This window comes from Artemia sp. Qi Xiang Cuo, chromosome 16, assembly GCF_049724085.1.
Source record: "Artemia sp. Qi Xiang Cuo chromosome 16, ASM4972408v1, whole genome shotgun sequence".
NCBI lineage: Eukaryota > Metazoa > Arthropoda > Branchiopoda > Anostraca > Artemiidae > Artemia > Artemia sp. Qi Xiang Cuo.
Window position 1 is genome coordinate 22,709,284 of NC_142809.1, and position 20,314 is coordinate 22,729,597.

The following is a 20,314-nucleotide window of genomic DNA, read 5'->3' on the forward strand; positions in this document are numbered from 1 at the left end:
TGCCCTTTAAAAAAGCTACCTATTGTTCTAATCAAACAACCCTGGTGTTTCACTTGTTTTTAAAGAATTGGGACAAAATTTGATTTTTAGCATAAAGAGTGAGGTGCTGAGGAGGGAGCAACTCCCCTTGTATACGTAATAATTTCTGTTCATTCAAGTTTTAATGATGCTCCTTACTTTCAGTTGAAAAACCTTTTCTTATTTAATTTCTGATCGTTTTTTAAATAACGCCAGGATACTTGGCTCCTACTCCACGGAAAAATCCCCCCTCCCAAAGAAATATCCTCTGGGCAATTCAAACCTGGCGAAAATTTGCCCGGACAATTACCTTTAACATCTCCACGGCTATAATTGAATCGGTAAAGAAAAAGCAAGACATATAAAGAATTTTTTTATATGAATTCTGGAAAATTCACCCAGTGAAAATTTCACCCCCTGGGAACTTCCCTCTCCATGAAAAATTCTCCCCGTGCAAAATACTTCCAACAGAAAATTTTTCCTCCACTCCCCACTCAAAAAATGATGTACGCATACTTCCCAACAACAACTAAAACAACAGGTAACTCTTATAACCTTAAAACCTTTCTCCAGGGGCTGTAGGGGGTCATTTTATCTCTAAAGACATAGTTATTGGGCCTTTCAACTATGCTAAAAAAAAGCTATCTCAAAATTTTCATCAGACGATTTTGGGAAAAAAGTGGCACGGGAGGGTGGTTTTAGGGTCATTTTATCTCTAAAGACATAGTTATTGGGCCTTTCAACTATGCTGAAAAAAAGCTATCTCAAAATTTTTATCAGACGATTTTGGGAAAAAGTGGCGAGGGAGGGGACCTAGTTGCCCTCCAATTTTTTTGGTGTTAAAAAGGGTACAATAACTTTTCATTTCCGATAGAATCAGCCCTCTCTCGACGTTTTAGGCTCACTGGATCAATACAATCACCAATGAAAAAAAAGAAGAAACAAATACACATGCATCCATGATCTTTATTCTGGCAAAAATTAAAAAATTCGACATTTTTGCTGATATGAGCTTGAAACCTCTACAGTAGGGTTCTTTGATAAGCTGAATCTGATAGTGTGATTTTCATAAGAATTCTATGAATTCGAGGGTTCTTTCTCCCTTTTTTCAAAAATCAGACAAATTTCTCAGGCTTGTAGCTTTTGATGGGTAAAACAAAACTTAATGAAACTTGTATATTTGGAATCAGCATAATAAGCCAATTCTTTTGATATATCTATCGGCAATTCCGTTTTTTAGGGTTTCGGTTACTATTGAGACAGATTGCTCCTTACTTACAACTTGTTACCATAAACTGTTTGATTACCACTCAAAATTCAAACAGAGATTATTGAAATATTGATTGTTTTTCTGTGCTACCAAAAGTATTGTTCTCACAAAACTTTACAGTTTCATGAAATGTAATTAAACAAATAGAAAAGGTTTTTAACTAAAGTAAGGTACTTTAAAGTACTTTGTATAAATAGAAAAAGAAAATAACACAATTCAAAATTACTGAATTTCCTGGCGGGACTGATGATGACCTGCCTTGCATTTTCCACCTCTGTGCTGGTAGATATGGGAATGTAACATATTAGCTGAATAGACAAACAATTTAATTAATTCCTACTCCCCCTACCTCTTTCAATATTTATCTGAAGCCTCATGAAGAGGAAGCAGTTTGTCCATTAGAATGTACTTTTTAAAAATCTACCCTACTCCCACCTAAACAGTGACTCATCCCCCCTCCCTTCATTACAGCTGATACGCAATTACAGATCACCAAATGTAGCCTATTTTATTCTCAAAATTTTAAATTGATGTAAATTCGTCCTCTTTGGAGTAAAGTTGTAGTTTGATGCCCTAAAATACCAAGAAAACAAGACTTTCCCTGGGCCCAATCTCTATGGTCACTTAAAAAAGAGATTTAAATTCACGTTTGAATGAGCTCCCTCCCAATTAACTTGAACCTTCGGTTTGATACAATCACCCATGTGAAAGACAAATAAACATGCATTGACAATGTTTCTTCTGAAAAAAAAATGTGAAACTCCACATTTTGAAAATTGGAGCTTGAAACCTCTATGGTAGGGTTCTCTGATATGATATATCTAATAAAGGGATTTTCAATAAGATCACTTCGCTTTTTTGGGAGTGTTTCACCTTTTTTCAAAAATCAGGCAATTTTTCAAAGATTTTTTTTTGGGGGGGGGGGGGGGGTAATAATAAACTGAAAGAATTGTATATATTTAGAAGCAGCACAAAAAAAAAACAATACTGCTGGTGTAGCAATTGTCATGAGAATCTCATTTTTAGTTTTGGTGAATATTGGTCCAAGTCCCTTTTTACTTCCAGTTTTTTTTATCACTAACTATTTGATAACATTCTATTATGACGAATTTTTTTAACCTGTTCATTTTATTTAGTGAATAGGACATTAAAAAGAAAGAGGGCTAATTTGACAGCTTGATAGTAACTTTAACCTGTTACAGCCCACTGACCTATTTATAGGACAGCTGGTTTTAAATTTAGTCTGGCTGAATTTATACTGAGAACAATTTGCTTTGAGTGATAAAAGCTTCCCTGGTGACCAAGCTATCTAGGTTAATTTTTCCAGGTCAATTGATCATTCATTATCAGATCAGTGGTGTTATTTAGGTCACAATTAGCATAATTGCACAATGGTTGTTTTCAAAATTCAGTAAAAATAGTGAGGGTTCTCCTAGACAGTAGTGGCTTTAAAAGCAGTTGGACAACTGTATATTTAACCGTATTCCTGAATAACAACAGACCTGACAAGTAAGTTCAAAGTTTTACGGCTTTTTACATTGATGTCATATTTATAGGACAGTGGGCTGTAAGGGTTGCTTTTTTGCACATGAAATTTCAAGAATTACGTTTTTATTGCTAATTTCACTTGAGATTAAAAAAAAAAATTATGAGATTCTTTGTTGTGACAACTTGGGGAAAACTTTATCTATGCTTTTTCTGGTTTCAGTCATAATTCTCTGCAGTTTTCTTCTGAGTGTTCACCTATGGATTTAGTTTACTTGTGATATCCATGTGTGTTTTTCTTGTTTTCTCTTATTATTAATCCGTTTTTTTCCTCTTTTTGATTGGGTATAAGTAAAATAACAATAATAATGTGGATTCTTTATCATCCTTCAGCTTTAGCCTATACATACTTTTCTATACATTTTTCTTCATCTTCCAGATTTCTAAAAATGAAGACAAGAAACCCCCACATTTCACTTAGCAAAGCTCTAGACCTCCTAGAAGACAAATAATTTGCATGTGAAGATATTCAGGTTGTTGTCCTGCCTCCTGATCCCAATCAAGCATCTGATGAAGATGAAGGAAATGACAACAACACGGCAGCTCTGATAGTAAATGACGTCCCAGGAACTGTTGAAGTGGATTTCAGACCAGGTCTTCTTGAAGAAGAACAATTTGAAGATCATCAAACCTCAGCTGATCATCAAAAATAATACTGAGATCCCTAATAGAGTTAACAGGGCACACCGACACGTCACCAATGAAGTACCAGTATGCCACATCTTTCATGAAGTAATGCATTACATGACATATCTTCTGGTTAACAAACATAGAATTTAAATTACACCATTTGAACAATGCTTCCAAATCTCCCTGTATAAATATTGCATCAACTGGGGAGGTGACACCTCTGTATAGCTTTACATCATCCACAAACACTTTAATGGTGCTGTGTTGGATTACCTGCAGTAAATCATTTATAAATAAACAGAATAAAACTGGTCCCAGGCAGCTACCCTGAGGGACCCCACTTAGAACTCCACACCCTTCAGATAGTGCCTCACCAACCTTCACTTCCTGTGTCCAATTAGTTAGGTAAACCTTAATCCAAGTCATGCATCTACATCCAATCCCATACTTTTGACATTTTTCCACCAGCAAGGATATCGAAACCTTGTCGAATGCCTTGCAAAAATCAATATAAATACAATCAAACTTTAGGCCTGATTCAGCCATCTTTTGAAAATCATTGATTACTTCTGTTAACTGCATGTTACACAATTGATTTTTTCGAAAACCATGCTGTGCTCCACAATTTCTATTTTTCAAAATAATTTTGGATCCAATACACAATTACTTTTTCCATAATTCTCGAAAAAATTGACATATTTGAGATAGGGCGATAATTTGTAAAATCTGACCTTGGTCCACCCTTATGAAGGGGTTTTATGACAACCTTTTTCCATGCAGCTGGGCACTTACCAGACTCTAAACAAAGATTAAAAAGAAATGCAAGTGGAGCCACTAAGGAAGAAGCCAGTTCTCACATAATAATATTTGAGACACCATCTATATAAGGGGCTTTATCAACAGAAAGCTGGCAGATAACTTATTGGACAAGCCCAGACCCTACATCAGAGTCATCATATTGTGACTCATTCTGTAACACAGAAGCTTCTGGTGCCAGTGATAAATTAGATATCTTATGGGTAGCAGGATTAACAAAAACAGATGAAAAGGTTTTTTTTAAAAATAGCTGCTTTTCTTTTATCATCATCAACAGTTTCACCAGTGACTGGGTCATTGAAGACCGTGGATGATGGCAACTGCTCTTTTTTGCCCCTATTCACATACTTCCAATGCCTTTTTGGACATTTTTGCATGCAACTAATTATTGACAATTCCACTGACTCAGTGTGTGACTGCAGGATCATTGTCACCCTATTTCTCACCCTCTTGTAAGCATGCCAAGATTCATCATCCCCAGCTGATAAATAAGCTCTCCAGTGTCTATTTAGAATCTCCAACAATTTTTCTTGGGCCTTAATGGGTTACATTTAGTTTTTCTTTCACTATTCTATTTTATTTATTTTTTTAATGTTTAAATATACAAGAGATTTAAGCTCAAGGGAGGACAATTTGTCCTGTTATGAAAGAGATACATTTTACATGGCTGTTATAAAATCAAAACATGGTATCTATGCAGTCAGGATGATTTTTGAGTATCTCTACTCCTTCTGTAAACTAGTCTAAGGTGTAGTAAATTGCATAAAGACAAGTCTACATCTTTTATAATCTACAAAAGCAATAAATCTTTCTGTAATTTTGGTTTGATTTTCTTTTAAGATTAAATGAATGATAGTTAAATATATTATTGATTAAATAAATCGAACCCTTTGTCAGGAATCCTTGTCGTTTAAAATTTACTGTATTTTGTTTCATTTTGCATGCAATTTAATTGCTCTTTTTATTTGAGAGTTTTTTCCTAAAAGTATTTAAAAATAAACTTATTCCTACAAAAAAAAATTCCTGAAATATATTCCCGGTCACCCAACCACCAGTGATTTGGCATTTGTCCCCCCCCCCTGGAAAACTTTCTGCTGGCGCCCTTGAAATGTAGCTAGGGAGAAAGTCAATGCATCACTTTGATGTGAATTAATCAGTTTTGTGACAAGGAACTTGTCACAGAGCTGAAAAGCATAGTAGCACACAGCAAGCAAAACCTGTGCATTATAAATGGTTGTATTCTACCAAAAAATGACAGAGATTGGCACCTGAGCAGCAGCATATACATTACTCCCATGCAATACTGAAGGATTCAAATGATAGAGATTATACATTTGATGTAAATAGTACTGCTAGCTTAATGTTTAATAAAGTGTCTGCTTATGAATATACCCCTAGGATATGCAAACTGGACTGCCCTAGTAAGTCTGCATTGATTTCTTACTCCTCAGTAGCTTCTAGATTAGTTAATATTCCTTAATCCCTTAATTGTGTAAGCCCTGAACCAAATTTGGTTGATTGTTCAAATGATGAAAGTTTACAGTGTAAATGCTGTATTGACAACACTTAGTAAACTTGAATGTCCTTTGAAGCCTAGTAAGTGTATGTCTGTCTTATTTACAAATAGTGATTTTCTCCTGGGCAAAATGGTAGAACTGCACACTCTTGCAACAAAAAGAGCTGACATTATTACAATTTGCAAAGTAAAACCTAAATGCTTATCCATAAAATTAACTGATGATCAGATTGTATGGAATAGGTATAGGGTACAAGGCTTTCAGCAACCTTGACAAAGATGATAAAGGTAGACAACCTTGACAAAGGTAGAGATATAATAACATATGTGAAAGACAATTTGCAAGTGAGCCAACTTAAGGTGGCTTGCAATGTTAAACCTTAGGTCAAGCTGATATGGTTAAAAATATGCATGCCAGGTTACTCTGTGACATTTGGATATGTTTATTGCAGCCCCAGTTCACCTAGTAGAGATGACTTACTTGGTGTGAAAAAATCAATAAGCCAACTAGTCAGCTATTCAAAGCATATGATAGTCACAGGAGACTTAATTTATTAGATATGATTGAATGGTGGAGATTTCTGTAAATAATGAGCAAGATTTTGGTGTCACTATTGACAATGAACTAAAATTTAGCACTCATGCTAAGAGATCTGCTGCTGGGGCTAGTTTGACCTTGTGACTAATTAAGCATACCTCTTAAATAATTAAGCATCCTCTTGTTCCCCTAAAGTCATCAGTCTTCTTTGTAAGGGACTTGTGCATCCTAAGATTGAAGTTGGAATGTCTCTTACCTCTCCATATTTTAAAAAAGACATAAAAGTTCTTGAAGATGTGCAGAGATGTGCTACTAAAGTGATATCTGGCATGCAAGAACTTTCCTACCCTTTAAGCCTATCAAAGCTGAATCTCCCTACACTTGATTACAGGAGAAATAGAGGGGAAGTCATTTTAACCTTTAAGTTATTGAGGGCTAATATTCTCCCACCATTATTCCCTACTGTTGGTATCAATTGAAAGACTAGAGGTCATCACCTGAAACTTGTCAAGCAGTCTACAATTTCTAAAATCTGTACTCAATTCTTCTCAACACATACTGTCAATAATTGGAACAAACTATCTAATGAAACAGTTACTGCTGAATCTTTTGATGTTTTTAAACAAAAACTAGATGCTGAGTGGTCCCCCAGAGACTTTAAACTCAATTGGGATGCTGCTGAAGATGCAACTGCATCTGGTCACCAGTGAACCTACATACAACTAGTCATCATTCTGGAGCTCTACAAGGAGAAATCCTTAGATTCCTCCTAGCTGCAATTTAAGGTAATTTCCTAAAATCTGAGGCAGAAAGTTATGGAGAAAATTCTCTCCTAATGTGTTTACTTTACATGATAATGATTAAACAAATAAGTAGAACAACAGGGAAATTTTTATACAAGACAGTGGAATGCAACTTTAAATGAATATTTCGACCCTATATCCAAGGGCTGTCCTCAGCAAAACAGACAAAGAGAATAAGAACACTATAAAAGAAACTTACATTAAAATTCAATCATTAAAAAAATGTTTTAAAACAGCCCTAATATCATTACTTCAAGGAAGTTCAACCAGGACTGGTACTCAAAACGAAATGGACAGAGAACAATTCATTCAGATGGAATTAAAATACTTACAGACCAGCTTTTAAAGCTAATCTCGCCTTCTTGGCAGCCATCCTAGAAGGTATATTCATAATAGGTTGAGTGGAGTTATTTACTGGTTTTTTAATATAATTAGTCAAATCATTTTTAATTAAATTTGTGTATAGGGCATTAAGCAAATATTCCCCCAAATCACTATTTAAAGAAATATTATTATTATTTTTGATTTTAATTTCAATTGCCTCTCAAACAACCTGTTTTATGCCTAAATCATTGCTAATAAGGCAAGTTTCTTCAAAAAGCATTTTATGACTAGGGTTAACAAATATGTGACTGCTTAAAGCAGAATCAAAGGAAATATTTGTACTATTAGAATTTAAAGCTTTACTTATGTCATCTTTGTGTTGTTGCAGGCGTTTTTCTAAATTTTGATGGGTTCTACAAACATAAAAATGGCCACAGTCACATGGTATTTGATAAACCCCTCTCTGGCGAGTAACTGGGGTTATATCCTTACCAGAATTTAAGAAATTCATGATTTTAAAATTATTTGTAAATACAACATAAAAATTATTTTGTGTGCAAACTTTTTTTTAAACTTGTAGTGACTTTTGGAATATATGGAGGGAAAATATATTTGAGGGCTTGACAGGAACTTCACACTGCAAAAGACCCTTAATTTTACGGGAGTGTCTTGCCAATCTTCAGCTAATTGTATTGTTAATAAAGACAATAGGATAACCATTTCCAAAAAGTATGTCTCTAATAAAATTTAGTTCATCAATGTAGTTGTTCTTGACTTTGCCAAAGCATTGGATAGTGCATCACAGAAGACTGAAAATGAAGCTACATATTATTGGCATTAAAAAAATTGCAACCAGCTGGATAATGACCTTATTGATAAGTAAAAAGCAAGTGGTCAAGGTTCATGGTGGTGGAGGCTGGTACTTCTTTTCTGAAATTCCAACAATCATAATGGAGTTCCACAAGGTACTGTGCTTGTGGCCATCATTGTTTTAATGTCTATATTAATGATACCCCGCATATAGACATAAATAAACCAAGTCTTTGTGCTGATGATTTTAAAACCCTTGACCCAGTAAATGTGGAAATTACCTTACCAGCTGATATTGACACTTTTTCCAAATGGACAGAGTTGGCACTTTGAGCTGAAAATCAAAAGTACAGAGCTATCCATTTTAGGAAAACTAACCTTGGCAGGGGTGTCATTTGGGGGTGGCAAGGGGGGCAGTTCCCTCCCCCCCCAATAATGTGGATAAAAGAATATTATACATCCCATGCCCTTTGACTATCCAGATATGGACCCTTCTTGCCCCCCCCCCCCAATAAAATGATGGAGATTTGAACCTGAACCTTAGTAATGTATATAGTATGAAATCAAATAATACACAACCTCAACTTATTTCTCCAACCAGATCTTGGGCTTATTATAGGCTGTATAACAAGCTGAGATCCACATCCTACACAAGAATGGTTGCTGGTAAGGCATCACAAAGACTGGGGTCAATAAAAAAGACAATCTCCTTTAAGTTCCACAGACCATGCTTAAGCTGTAAAAAGCCCTAGTTTAGCCAGTCATAGAGCATGGAAAGACTGTTGTCTCCCTTATTAATAAGGATGATGTAGTTGCAGATCAAGTCTATTCAAAGAAAGGCCACAAAATGTATAGAAGGGTGTAAAAATCTTAACATCCTGCAAGATTAAGAAAACTTAAGTACCTTCACTAGTTTTTAGAAAGCAAAGGGAAGACATGAAGTTGGCTAAAAACCCATTGACACCTCTCTCTCTATCTCCAACTAGACAGTTAGCTGAACACTAGAGGCCATTCATTGAAGTTGTCTCAGAAGATAGCCTAGAAACATACAGCCACACTAGCCTCGCCTAGATAGCCTAGAAACACTTCTTCTCTAATAGAATTGTGTCCTGCTGGAAATCATTGACAAATGAAGTGATAATAGCCATGGTGCCCATAAGCTGAATTCCAGAGGGGGGGGGGGCAAACCTCATCTAATTGGCACTTTTAATGCTATATAATAGAAATCTCAGATCAAAAATATAAAAATAAGGCAGCATCATTCAGCCAGCCCCCCCTCCATTATTAGCACCCATGGTAACTGCCCTTACCACCAAATACCTTGAAATATGGAGTTGATTGTGACTAGGAGATTTGAGTCATTCCCATTACTCACTAGTGCCATTATAGGATTTAGCTTAATTGCTAGACAGTGTGATTTATGGTAATTACTTGATGCTTTTATTTGTGCTCTTTCTAAATATATTAACCATTTGTGGGGTAAATTCCATTTCAAGCCCTTAATGGGGCCACAAAAGGTAACTAACTACCTTGTCTATAATTTTTTAACTATGATGTAAATTAACAAAATTAGTTAGAACTTATTAAATATTGAAAATTAGCTTTAAAATGAGTCATGATGTTTCATTGCCCTGCTAGCAATATAGAAAAAAAAACAGAACAAAAAAGGAGGAAATATCAGTGCTATAGCCTACCTATGCAAAAATGTAATTTTCCTTGTTGATCCGTGTGGGGGCTGTTAGTTTCTTGTTTAGAATTTTCAACAATGGTGGTTTCAATGGATTAATTTTTGTTTTGCTGTAATACCTTATTTGAGAAGTTTGAAGCTCTTTTAAAAAATCCTGCAAATTTGCTATCAAAATAATATTTTACTGTTAAGACTTATGGAAATAATAATTACTATTACTAAATCAGCTTACAAATGGCAGTTTTTCTTCTCACTAGACAGTTTTCTTTATATATGTATCTTTAAACTATTGGTTAGTTATATTAAGTGTAGCCTATATGAAAAAGAAAAAATTTACCAGATCAATTCAAAGAAAGAGTCACATATATAAATTCATAGAGGTTGTATAATTTGGGCTATATATTTAAGCATTATGTAGGGGGTTTGATCATTCCAATATTACTCATTTGGCAGGCCTGATTGCTTATCCCTAAAATTCCACAAGACATAGGCCAAAACAACTTCAAATGCAGTAGAATCCCTACTTGAAATGATTTGAATTAGCCTAGGCTAGCTTAGTTGTTGGATAAGCAACAACTACAAACCCTTAAAAATGCATGATTAAGAGACTATAAGCTAATTGTAAAACATGATGTACTTTCAGGGCAGAGGCACCAATTGGGAAGGGGACAATTATCCACCTAAACTTTGAAAATTACTGTGAAGTTACTGCTACCCCCTATTTTAGGTAGCCTATGTTTGCTCAATGTTGTTTTTTTGTATCTTCATTAAAAACAAACAAAAAAAAAACAAAATTCCTTGCCCTCCCCCCCCCCTACATTTTTGTGATTTGGCACTGCTGCTTGAGGGGTTATTACACATGCCATGCTTACAGTGGAGTATACATGATTAATTTTGTTGTCTTTTTGCCTGTAGTGTTTTGATTGGAAAGTTGTCTGACAAGTATTGTTATTATCTTTAACAGGTTAAATCCTGGGAATTTAATATTAACCAGATAAGTCAACTAAGGGGTGCTTAATGCACTAAAGGAGGGTGTTGGTAGGCCTAAAGTGAAGTGCTTTTAGGAATGATAGGCTATAGCCTAGCCTATGGAAGTACATTAAAATATGTTCTCAGAATTTTGTATTGTTTCATTTACAGTAGGCACAATACCCTGACCTTGACCAAAAAATGATTTCATAGCCTACCAATAGCCTATCTCAAAATCATTCTTAAAATTTTGTCTAATTAACTTACTTCTTCCATTAGCAGGGCTGCCAAGTTATTTCGGAAGCAAATTGTGAGGGCCAGCAGAAACAAATATGAAGTCATATTCTTCTGGCTGGACTGCTGATTTTGAATTTGTGTGAGCGGACATTATATAAACTATCAGATTATTCTTGAAGTAGTAAACGATAGCCTATAACGTCAAAATGACAAATTCTGGGCCTTACAATTATTCATATATTTTTAAGTATATTATTATTGGTGATATGGGTGTTGGCAAGTCCTGTCTCCTACACCAATTTACCGAAAAGAAATGTAAGTTTGGTGTCTTTATTTCTGGACTGAACCCAATAATTTAGGATAGGCTAGACAAGAACCAAGGTAACACAGGTAAACTTGCAGTTTTTGATCAATTTGCAGAAGACCAACACTCCTTCCAATTCAATTGATAATTGTTAAATATTTACCAAATCATATTGAGTTACAACTAAAGTGAATATACCACTTGATGCCCTTTTTTATGCTCTTTACAAATATAATAATCACTTTTGTCAGAAATGAATTTTAGCCCCCACCCCTATATATACCAATTCAGGGTATATTTGCACATTAGGGGGGCTGGGGTAACTTTAGGCTATTTCTGATGTAAATGAGAGGTAAGTTTTAAGTTTAAACTTTTCCCCCACCCCCCTAATATGCAAACATAGGCTTTAGGCCTATCCTACCCTGAATCATGGTTGCAGGGGGGGGAGGCAGCTGCCCCCCCCTAGACCTTCAAATTTACATTAGATATGGCTGAAAAAGCAGTTGATAAAACTCCATCACACTGTCAACTGCCCCCCCCCCCTAGACAATATGCTGCCCATGCCCTGAATTGGTATATAGCCTATAGGCTAGGGGTAAAGTTCTATGAAATAAGAAGTTAGGACTAAAGTGAATACACCATTCAATGCCTTTTTTTATGCTGATTATGAATATAGGCCTAATAAGCATTTCTATCAGAAATGAATTTCATCCCCCCCCCCCCGAAATAGGCTATACCTAACCTAACCTTGAATTGGCATATATAGGGGGGGGGATGAAGTTCATTTCCGATAGAAATGATTATTATAGCCTATTTGTAATCAGCATAAAAAAAAGGCATTGAATGGTGTATTCACTTTAGTCCTAACTCAATAAAATGATTTCATAGAACTTTACCTATATAGGGGTGGGGGCTAAAATTAATTTCTAGCAAAATGATTATTATCATTTTTGTCAGAAATGAATGTTAGCCCCCACCCCTATATATACCAATTCAGGGTATATTTGCACATTAGGGGGGCTGGGGTAACTTTAGGCTATTTCTGATGTAAATGAGAGTAAGTTTAAACTTTTCACCCACCCCCCTAATATGCAAACATATATCCTACCCTGAATCATGGGTGCAGGGGGAGGCAGCTGCCCCCCCCTAGACCTTCAAATTTACATTAGATATGGCTGAAAAAGCAGTTGATAAAACTCCATCACACTGTCAACTGCCCCCCCCCCCTAGACAATATGCTGCCCATGCCCTGAATTGGTATATATAGGGATAAAGTTTTATGAAATAATATTATTGAGTTAGGACTAAAGTGAATACACCATTCAATGCCTTTTTTTATGCTGATTATGAATATAATAAGCATTTCTATTAGAAATGAATTTCAGCACCCCCCCCCCCCTATATAGGCTATACCTAACCTAGCCTAACCTACCCCTTACTTGGTCTATTTAGGGGGGGGGCTGAAATTCATTCCCTATATAAATGCTTATTAGCCTATATTCGTAATCAGCATAAAAAAAGGCATCAAATGGTGTATTCACTTTAGTCCTAACTCAATAATATGATTTCATAGAACTTTAAATATATAGGGGTGGGGGCTAAAATTCATTTCCAGCAAAATGATTATTATATTTGTAAAGAGCGTAAAAAAAGGCATCAAGTGGTATATTCACTTTAGTCATAGGCTAACTCAATAATATGATTTGGTAAATATTTACCTGATAATTTTTGTTTCAAATATGCTAATTAGGTCTAGTACCCTTTCACTTGTAATTACATTGACTGGCATTCACAGGACTTGTCCTTATTGCTGGCAAGTGCAATTTCATAATAGAGGCCTATGCAGTCTGGCCTTCTCAAAATGGAAAATTAAAATTTTGAAAATAACTTTGAACAATTTTGTCATCACCTATCTCCTCTGCCCACCCCCTAATGATCATAGAGCCCAAATTGTATAGCCTATTCTCCATGAATTTTCCCAGCACTTGATTCTATGAAAGTTTTTTTTTTTGCTGTGTGTGTATGGTTTGCTATAAAATGTAGGTTAGGCTGTTTTAAAGAATTCCAAAAGACCCTTGATGTAAAATCTAGGCTATCTAACAAGATTAGAATGGATGCTTACATTGTACCTGTTCATAAAAAAACTGCAAACATGTGAGGCCTACAATTATTGACCAATTATTCTCACCTTGGGAGTAGGGCTAGAGAAAGTCCTTGAAGACATAGTAAACTTGGTAAATTTTTGGCAGTTCATATTATTGACTTACAAGTAAAGTAAACATACCACTCAATGCCTTTTTTTATGGTCATTACAAATATAATGATCATTTTTGGCAGAAATGAATTTTACCCCCACCCCTATGTATACCAATTTAGGGTGTATATTTGCACATTAGGGGGGCAGGAGTAAAGTTTAAACTTACCTCTCATTTGCATCAGAAATAAACTTTACCCAACTCCCCTAATGTGCAAATATATACCCTGAATTGATATATATAGGGGTGGGGGTAAAATCCATTTAAAAAAAAAATTATTATATTTGTAATGAGCATTAAAAAAGGCATCAAATAGTATATTTACTTTATTTGTAAGTCAATAATATGAACTGCCAAAAATTTACAGTAAATTACCTTAAATTGCAGCTCAGAGCAAAATTAAGGATTTTAATCCTTGTAATGCTCCATTATGACTTCAATGGGTTGTTTTCTAAATTTTCGTTGAGAACTCAGCAGCTTCCCAGTTGTACAGGAACTCTTGCTGTAGCCATTCTTTGTCTAGATTTTTCTTGAATTGCACCTGTTGAATCAGCAGCCACTGTATTTTCAGAGAGTAGATTCCACAAGTTTGTTACTTGTTGGCTGAAAAAACTCAACCATTATAGAACATCTAAATATAAACAAGTTACAATTGCCCTGCCCACATGGCTTCTGTCTTAGTTGATACAAACCTTGGCCTAATTGACACCTAATTCCAAAATAATGACCCCCAACTTAATTCCAACTTATGACCCCCAAAGTACCAAAGACATCCAAGCAGATCTTGACACATTCTCAATATGGGCAAAATCTTGGTGACTAGAATTTCATAGAAAGAAATGAAATGTCATATATTCTGGAGCAAACAATCAACAAAGTCAGTACTTTATAAAATATAGCAATTTAACCTTTGTAACATAGGTTGATGGCAAGTCAAAATTCAATCTACATACCAATAAAATAAAAGTTCAAAATAGGGATAAAATCCTTTATAATAGACAGTGTATAATAAATTTCACAAAAAATACCAGATATTTTGGTCACATATACAGTGACTGTCATCAGTAGTAAAACTACTGATGACAGTCACTGTATATGTGACCAAAATATCTGGTATTTTTTTGTGAAATTTATTATACACTGTCTATTAAAAAGGATTTTATCCCTGTTTTGAACTTTTATTTTATTGTCATGGAAAGGCAGTGTGGTCTCCAAAATTATCAACCTACATACACAGTCTGTAGTAACCAAAGTCAACCAAACTCTTAGTATAAAAAAAGAAAATATTCTGCATTAGATCCCCAGCAGTGATTACTAAGCTCTTAAAGGGCCTGATTTGACCAAATTTACAATTTGGGATGTCCATTGCTACTCAATCAAGCTTGAATAACCAATTCTGGGATCTGTAAAGTGTCAAATAACAAAATGTATTAGGAATTTTCAGAATTTGTCATATCCTACCTGCCTCAAAAGACTCAAAATAACATCTCTCATGCACCAACATAAGCAAGGGGATGTATTAATGATGCACAAGTTGATCTGCAACCATGATATTATTTCAAACCTGTTCTGGGTAGATGGCTATTCAAGAAAAAGAGCCCCCCCCCCTCCCCTCCCCAAAGCTCTACCAGAAACATGCTAATACCAGACTGCAAAATAGTTTTTTCCAACTAGGTGGTTGTCCCTTCAAACTCACTTAGCCAGAATAAAGTCATGCCCCCTAGTACTTAAACCTTCAAGTCAGTTATTGACACTGAATGGTGGAGCCAGCCATTACACACAGTTTGGGATGCCCCTGATGAGCTGAGTCACCATCATTATTGACTGACATCTACAGGATTCATCCATATTGCTGGCAAGTGTGATTTAAGGTAAAGAAAAGAGTCACCTATGAAAAATTAATGGAGAACATATAATTGAGCTATATATTTGACCATTAGCATTTCCTTCTGAGAAGACCAACCTCTAAACTAGTAGTTCATTTTCAGGTCTACCTAGTGGCTCCTAGAAAAAACACATTATAGCCATTCATGAAAAGAGCAAAGCATTCAAATATACACTATATAAAAATCCTTAAAGGATGCCAATAATAACAATTTTCCAAAAATAAGTGCAGAGCACAGTTAAAATGCTACAGTATAGGAGATATATACAGATAAATAAATGGACTCTTTGAGCTTTAGCACATTATGAAAAATTGCCAGTATAAACAACTTGCAATTTTGCAATTAAAGATGATTTTGGCCAAGGATATTACATTATATTGGATATAGCCTAACCAGAACTGTATATGAAAGATTGCTAAAATGAATAAGAAATTTATATGTCCCTTCAAGGTTGAAAAAGGTGCTAGATGATAGCAGTTTCTCCTATATATACAGTAATAAAGACCCTACAGAAATTGAGGGGGTTTTCCTTGGGGGTTCAAAGTCTATGCTATTAGACCAGGATATTCAGTATTGGACTGGTGATACAAATGCTTTGACTTGTTTGTTTTTCTGTTGAAGTGTTATAGAGTTTTGCTGAAAACTACTGTGTTAACCTAGAATTATCAATTAGGTACAATATAGTTTAGATTTAGGTGCATATCAACTGTCTACCACTAGTAATTAAATAGATATATTCTAATTTTACAAATAAATGCAAAATGGTTTAATAGCAAGAATAATGAACAGCTACTGGGAATCCTTGAATCAACTTCTCTTACTTACAGAGTGGCAATAGGTACTTTTATTAAAAAAATGTAGAGGGTAACCTTTGGAGAGGAAAGGGGAAGTTTTTTCTTTTATTTTATCAAAGCCTTTTGTCTTTGTATGTGGCTTAATCAGCTTTGAAATGCACATGTATGTATGTATAGAAATAGTTAATTTTCAATATTTGCAGTGTCTTTAGTTCATAAAGGTAGGGTTTTCTTGGATTCTATTAGACTGCAAGCCAAACTGTCTTTATTTAAGTTCCAAATATTATTTTAGGTGGCAGTAACTGATGTATTACCTTATGTTGTGCAAAACTGTCTTTGTTTCAAATTGAAACTTTTTTAAGGCAGTAGAAATGGATAAATTCCCTTATTTAATCAAAGTAATTTAGAAATATAAGAAAAGCAAATGAGAAGAATCATGTACCCCTTTGAGCTATAATTAGTGCCAGAATAAACCAGTATTAGCTACAGTCTCAACTCATTGTACTTGTGCCTAGAATGTGATCATACTGGAAAAGCATTGATCTGAAGTTATGAAAATGTCAAAGATGCATCTACAGTCTAAAGTAGGGTAAAAATGGAGGTTAACAGTTACATCTAGGGTACATGGTTCAGTTGTGTATTTTGTAAGCAGGGCTATCTTTAGCCAAGATTAGGACAAATTTTGTAGAATTCTACATCTAGAGCATTTTGCTGTTTTGGAAAGTTGTTGAGCCATGTAAATAATTAAATAAAAAAAACAAGTTTTTTTAACTGAAAGTAAGGAACGACGTTAAAACTTAAAACGAACAGAAATTATTCCGTATATGAAGGGGACTGTCCCCTCCTCAACACCTTGCTCTTTACGCTAAAGTTTTTTTATTGTTAAAAAAAATAGAGTTGTGAGAAAGTCAAACTTTAGCGTAAAGAGCGAGGCGTTGAGGAGGGGACAGCCCCCTTCATATACGGAATAATGTCTGTTCGTTTTAAGTTTTAACATCGTTCCTTACTTTCAGTTAAAAAAACTTGTTTTTTTTATTTAATTTTTGAACGTTTTTGAATTAATGCAGGTTTTGATTTTGGCTCACCGTACATGAATAATTAAAACAAAATTTGCATATTATATTTGGTTAAATGGCTTTCTCGAAACTTGTTTAATTTTATTTACGAACGTTTTTATTAGTAATAAATATACGTAACTTAGAATTAACTTACGTAACGACCTTCTATATTCATAAATTTTTAACACGTATATTAGGGGGTTCGCCCCCTAGTCAATACCCTGCTCTTTAAACTATAGTTCAATTTTTTTTTTTCCAGTTCTTTAAAAATGACCTCTTAATCACAATCAGTTGATCAGTTGAAAAACTTTTTTTTTTTTTTTAATTCCTGATCTTTCTCTTTAATAATGCTGGGAAATCCGGCGCCCCCTTCATAGCAATGTCCCTTCCCCCATGAAAACTTCCTTCATGGAAAGATCCTTCCATATAGCCCCCGACCCGCTCCGTCCCCCCACTACCAGAAAAAATCTCCTCTGAAAAATTCTGTATACTTCCCAATAACCAATACTATATGTTAACATTGAGTAAAGTTCATAACTTTCAGCCCTCCCCCTGGTGACTTTGGGGGATCAAGTCATCCTAAAAGACATTTTTATCATATTTTCGACCATGCTGAACAAAATGGCTATCTCAAAATTTTGATCGGGTGACTTTGGGAAAAAAATGAGCGTGGGAGGGGGCCTAGTTGCCCTCCATTTTTTTTTGGTCAATTAAAATGGTCAATTGAACTTTTAATTTCAGTTCAAATGAGCCCTCCAACTATTTTATAGTACCAATGGTTCTATACGCAAACCCCTGGGGAAAAAAAAAAAAAAACAAAAAAAAAAAAAAACAAACAAATAAACACGCATCCGGGTTATTTATTCTGGCAAAAAATAGAAAATTCCACATTTTTTTTGATAGGAGCTTGAAACCTCTACAGTAGGGTTCTCTGATACCCTGAATATGATGGTGTGATTTTCATTAAGGTTCTATAACTTTTAGAGGGTCTTTCCCCCTTTTTTCGAAAATCAGCCAAATTTTCTCAGGCGCGTAACTTTTGATGGGTAAGATTAAACTTAATGAAACTTACATATTTGAAATCAGAATTAAAATCTGATTCTTTTGATGTATCTATTGGTATCAAAATCCCGTTTTTTAGAGTTTCGGTTACCATTGAGCCGGGTCGCTCCTTACTTACAGTTCGTTACCACGAACTGTTTGAAACCTTCAACCTTCAGGTATATTACCTATAGCCTAAATGAGAGCCCCAAATGTGTCGAAGAAATTATTTTAAATGTTTATAAAGAGTCTACTTCTCTTTTACTTTAGTCCTTTGAAAGGCAGGTGAGCAGTTCTAAGGATGTGAGCTAGATTTTAAGCCATTTTTTTTCAGGACTGGTCCTTGCACTTATATTTTTAACCTTTGTTGTAGAAAAAAGGCATAGGTATGAGGTTGAAAGCACCTTTGTAGACAGAAACAGGTCAAGGTAACCAACTCTCCCTCTGACTTGAGTGTAGTTTTGCTTTTTCTACATTTATACAAATCTATCAAGGAAAACAAGAAAGTAAAATTGTAGTTTAGTGGCTTTTTGCTGACATAGAAAATTATTTAGGTAGGTGAACATAACTTTAAGGAATGGATAAATTATTCAGACCCCGGCACCGTTCCGATAAGGGAAGACCGACGGCAGCGGGGCCAAAAGTAGCAGCGGTGGCGCGCTGCTGGCACGCCAACAATGATTTTTTTTTTACACTGATGCTGACGCCATCAATGTTGATCACAAACATTAATTTTTTCATCAGTCTTTCTCAAATCCCAGCTTGAATTTACAAAAGATTTTGGCCTATTCATGAGTTAAAACTTTGCAAGTCACTGGCTGGATGCTGGTCTTCTTTGATATTCCTCAAGAGAAGTAGAAATCTGGCAGAAATAAAATGGCTGTGGCATTTCAGAACCCTTGCATAATAAATGAAATACTAGACTATAGATTGGCCATGGCATTCAAGAAGATCCAATGAATCTAATTAAAAGGGAGCACATACAAAAGCCAAGTAAGGCCAGTAGCCTGTAAGAAATCCAAAAATACCCAAGACAAAAAATAAGTCCCAATGGGGGTCCTGGGTCTATAGAAATATTTCTATGGTTTCCCTGAGAATTTGATATCATTTTCTTCTGTCTCTGCTTTAAATGAAAAAAATAATTAGTTTTTGGCATCACTGCTTTCAATTAGAAAAAAATGTGGTATTATCATTTAAAAATGATAGCCCCATATCCCCCCCCCCCTCAATAGGCAGTGACATACAAGTTTTTTATAAATCCTATTTTTGACGTCACTTCTGTTTCAATCTTCAATTCCCCAACCTTGTACATAGTCTATAGCTAAATTTTGTCTCAACAGAAGGTTTTTTGGACGGGGGGGGGGTAAAATATCTTCATAAAGAAGATTGTATTTTCTTTAATCTATCAGGCATTCAATAATTGTGTATTAAACATTAAGAAAATGTATCTCAAAATAGCAAAAGAAAACAAAATTCTACAAACTTACAATTCAGCTGTCACAATAATCTATTGGCTATCAATTTCAAAATCCAACTGAACCTATGTAGTGTATGCATTCTGTTCAACTTAAAAATAAAATTCTTGGCTACAAATAATATAAGAATCTTATAGGAATTGGGAAACTACATTCAAAATGGTTTAATCTCATCAAACAGTTTGTGGTAACAAACTGTAAGCAAGGAGCAACCCAGCTCAATAGTAACCAAAACTCTAAAAGACGGATACCAATTTTGATACCAATAGATTCATCAAAAGAAACGGATTTTTATGCTGATTTTCAAATATATAAATTTCTTTAAGTTTAGTGTCAAA

General features: G+C 34.9%; 2 protein-coding genes across 2 annotated transcripts in view; one reads left to right on the forward strand and one right to left on the reverse strand.

The window, feature by feature from the left end:
* hpo (serine/threonine-protein kinase hippo) overlaps positions 1-11,179 on the reverse strand; it is a 77,750-nt gene extending 66,571 nt beyond the window's left edge. The window contains exon 1 of the mRNA XM_089102286.1: positions 11,145-11,179. The gene's annotated coding sequence lies outside the window, so the exon portion shown is untranslated. The remainder of the gene's footprint in view (positions 1-11,144) is intronic.
* A 140-nt stretch (positions 11,180-11,319) lies between these two features.
* Rab14 (RAS oncogene family member Rab14) overlaps positions 11,320-20,314 on the forward strand; it is a 49,714-nt gene continuing 40,719 nt past the window's right edge. The window contains exon 1 of the mRNA XM_089102288.1: positions 11,320-11,478. Within this exon, the coding sequence (XP_088958414.1) occupies positions 11,370-11,478 (109 nt within the window). The 5' untranslated portion in view covers positions 11,320-11,369. The remainder of the gene's footprint in view (positions 11,479-20,314) is intronic.